This window comes from Gekko japonicus, unplaced genomic scaffold (assembly GCF_001447785.1).
Source record: "Gekko japonicus isolate JY-2015 unplaced genomic scaffold, Gekko_japonicus_V1.1 scaffold4782, whole genome shotgun sequence".
Lineage (NCBI taxonomy): Eukaryota > Metazoa > Chordata > Lepidosauria > Squamata > Gekkonidae > Gekko > Gekko japonicus.
In genome coordinates, this window is record NW_015171034.1 from 12,674 (window position 1) to 15,350 (window position 2,677).

Sequence of the window (2,677 nt, forward strand, 5' to 3'; positions counted from 1 at the left end):
CTTTCCCAGTGGGAAAGAGCAAGAGTCCAATAGCACTCATGCCTGTTGCAGGAGAAAAGACCAAGAGTCCGGGAGCATCTTCAAGACAAACCGTGGCAGGGGAGGAGCTTTCCCGAGTCACGGCTCACTCCTTCGGCTACACAAAACGTAGCCGCTTTGTTCCATCTGTTCTGTGATTTCTAAGAATGCATAGGCCATTCAGTCATCTTAATACTGTATATTTCCTAAAATTTATAAGACTCACGTACACTGCTGTAACTGATCTTGTGCTGGTCATGGGCCGTATTAATGAATTTGATTTGAGCTAGAATATATCTGCACCTACCTGCATCTGAAGAAGTGAGCGGTGACTCACGAAAGCTCCTCCCCTGCCACAGATTTTGTGAGTCTTTCAGGTGCTCCTGGACTCCCGCTCTTTTCTCCTGCTACAGACAGACTAACACGGCTACCCGTCTTGAAGAAGTGAGCGGTGACTCCCAAAAGATCCTCCCCTGCCACAGATTTTGTGAGTCTTTCAGGTGCTCCTGGACTCTTGCTCTTTTCTCCTGCTACAGGCAGACGAACACGGCCACCCGTCTTGATCTAACTCTTTTCCAGTGCATTTTTTAACGCAAGTCCTCTTGTCCTGAGAACTTGGGGCTTCCTCTAGGGGTGTGTGTGCATGTGTGCTTGTCTCTGCCTCCCATGGCGGGCACTTTGTAGTTCACGCCCACCTTGCACCAGGTAAGGGCTGCCCCTCGCTTGGGGCTGGGCAGTGGACCGCCGGTCTAGCAGCCCTCCGGGACGTCTCCCCGTGGTGTTCGCGGCCAATCCTTCCCTCCTCCGGCCCCGCCCCTCCGCACGCCCCGCCCCTCTCCTCTCCTCACCATGGTGTTGTTGAAGCAGGCCAGGCACTGATCCTGCGCCTCCACGCCCCAGCAGTTGCTGTGCTTGTTGCACTGGCACTCCACCGAGCAGTTCCGCCCCACGTAGCCAAAGTGGCACTGGCAGGAGTTGGGCTCCACGCAGGTCCCGTTCACGCAGCCCTGCTCGCACACCGGCTTGCACAGCCCCGTCACGCTGCGGGGGAGACAGAGACCGGGGAGAGTTGTGTCAGGAAAGCCTTTCCAGTCCTTCCGGAGACCGAGACCCGAGAGGAGAGGCCGTGGCTCGGGGACAGAGTATAAACACATCGGAAGGGCCCTGCTGGGTCAGACCAGTGAGGGTCCCTCTCGTCCAGCCTCCCGTCTCACACAGGGGCCGACCAGCTCCTCTGGAGGGCCAACGACAGGGCACGGAGGCCGAGGCCTTCCCCTGATGCTGCCTCCTGGTCCTGGGATGCAATGGTTTTGCTGCCCCTGAATGTGGAGGTTCCCCCCTCCCCTCTTTGCTCTACCCGGTGGGGTGGGGGGTGAGAAGACGGAAGGGAGGAAAGCTCCAGGTTACACCCCACACACCAAAAGGGAGTCCAGACCAGTGTTCCCTCTAAGCTGAGTTAGTGTAAGCTAGCTCACAGTCTTTTAGCCTCCGGCTCACACAATTTTGTCTTTGCTCAGGAAGGAGGGCTCCACAGCAAACTAATTTATGCAGTAGAAGAGAAGAAGAGAAGAGATTGGATTGGATTTATACCCCGCCCTCCACTTGGGAGTCTCAGAGCGGCTTACAAACTCCTCCCCCTCCCCACAACAGACACCCTGTGAGGTGGGTGGGGCTGAGAGAGCTCTGACACAAACTGTGCTTTTTCAAGGACAGCTGTGCCAGAGCTTGTGACTGACCCAAGGCCACACCAGCAGCTGCAAGTGGAGGAATGGGGAATCAAACCCGGTTCTCCCAGATTAGAGTCCGCACACTTAACCACTACACCAAACTGGCTCTCTCCCCTCCCCTCTTTGCTCTACCTGGAGGAGTGGGGGGTGAGAAGACAGGGAAGGGAGGAAAGCTCCAGGTAGCCAGATCACCTGCTCAAAACTTTAATGCCGGCAGTTCACAAAGTAGAATATTTAGTCACAGGACTCCACAGCTTAGAGGGAGCACTGCGGCCACCATAGCTAGTAGCCATTAATATCGAATCCCCTTTTAAAGCTGTTTACTCCTGTGGCCATCCTGACATCCTCTGGCAGTACGAGGCAGCTTCACGGGGTGGAGAGAGTTGACAAGGAGGAATTTTTCTCCCTCTCCCAAAATTCTAGAACTCGGGACCACGGGCGGTAGGTTCAGGGTGGACAAAAGGAGATACGTCTTTACACAGCAAGTGATTAAAAAGTGGAATCCGCTGCCGGAGGGTGTCGTGGTGGTCGCAGGCATAGACGCTTTAAAGGGGACTAGACAGATTCACGGGGGAGAGGTCTAGCCGTGGCTACTCGCCGTGGTGACTCAAGGGAGCCTCCATGTTCAGAGGCACTAAGCCTCTGAATCCCAGAGCCAGGAGGCAACTTCAGGGGAAGGCCTCGGCCTCTGTGCCCTGTTCTTGGGCCTCTGGAGGAACTGGCTGGGCACTGTGTGAGGGACGGGATGCTGGACTAGAGGGACCCTCACTGGTCTGATCCAGCCGGGCTCTTCTGATGTTCTTATGAGGGGAAGGCCTCGGCCTCTGTGCCCTGTTCTTGGGCCTCCGGAGGAACTGGCTGGGCACTGTGTGAGGGACGGGATGCTGGACTAGAGGGACCCTCACTGGTCTGATCCAGCCGGGCTCTTCTGA

General features: G+C 56.2%; 1 protein-coding gene across 1 annotated transcript in view; it reads right to left on the minus strand.

Annotated features, from left to right (window-relative positions):
• Positions 1 to 2,677, minus strand: part of MEGF8 (multiple EGF-like-domains 8) — a gene marked incomplete at its 5' end in the record, with an annotated part of 69,628 nt that overhangs the window by 9,976 nt on the left and 56,975 nt on the right. The window contains 1 exon segment of the mRNA XM_015419040.1: positions 867 to 1,059. Coding sequence (XP_015274526.1) covers positions 867 to 1,059 — 193 coding nt within the window.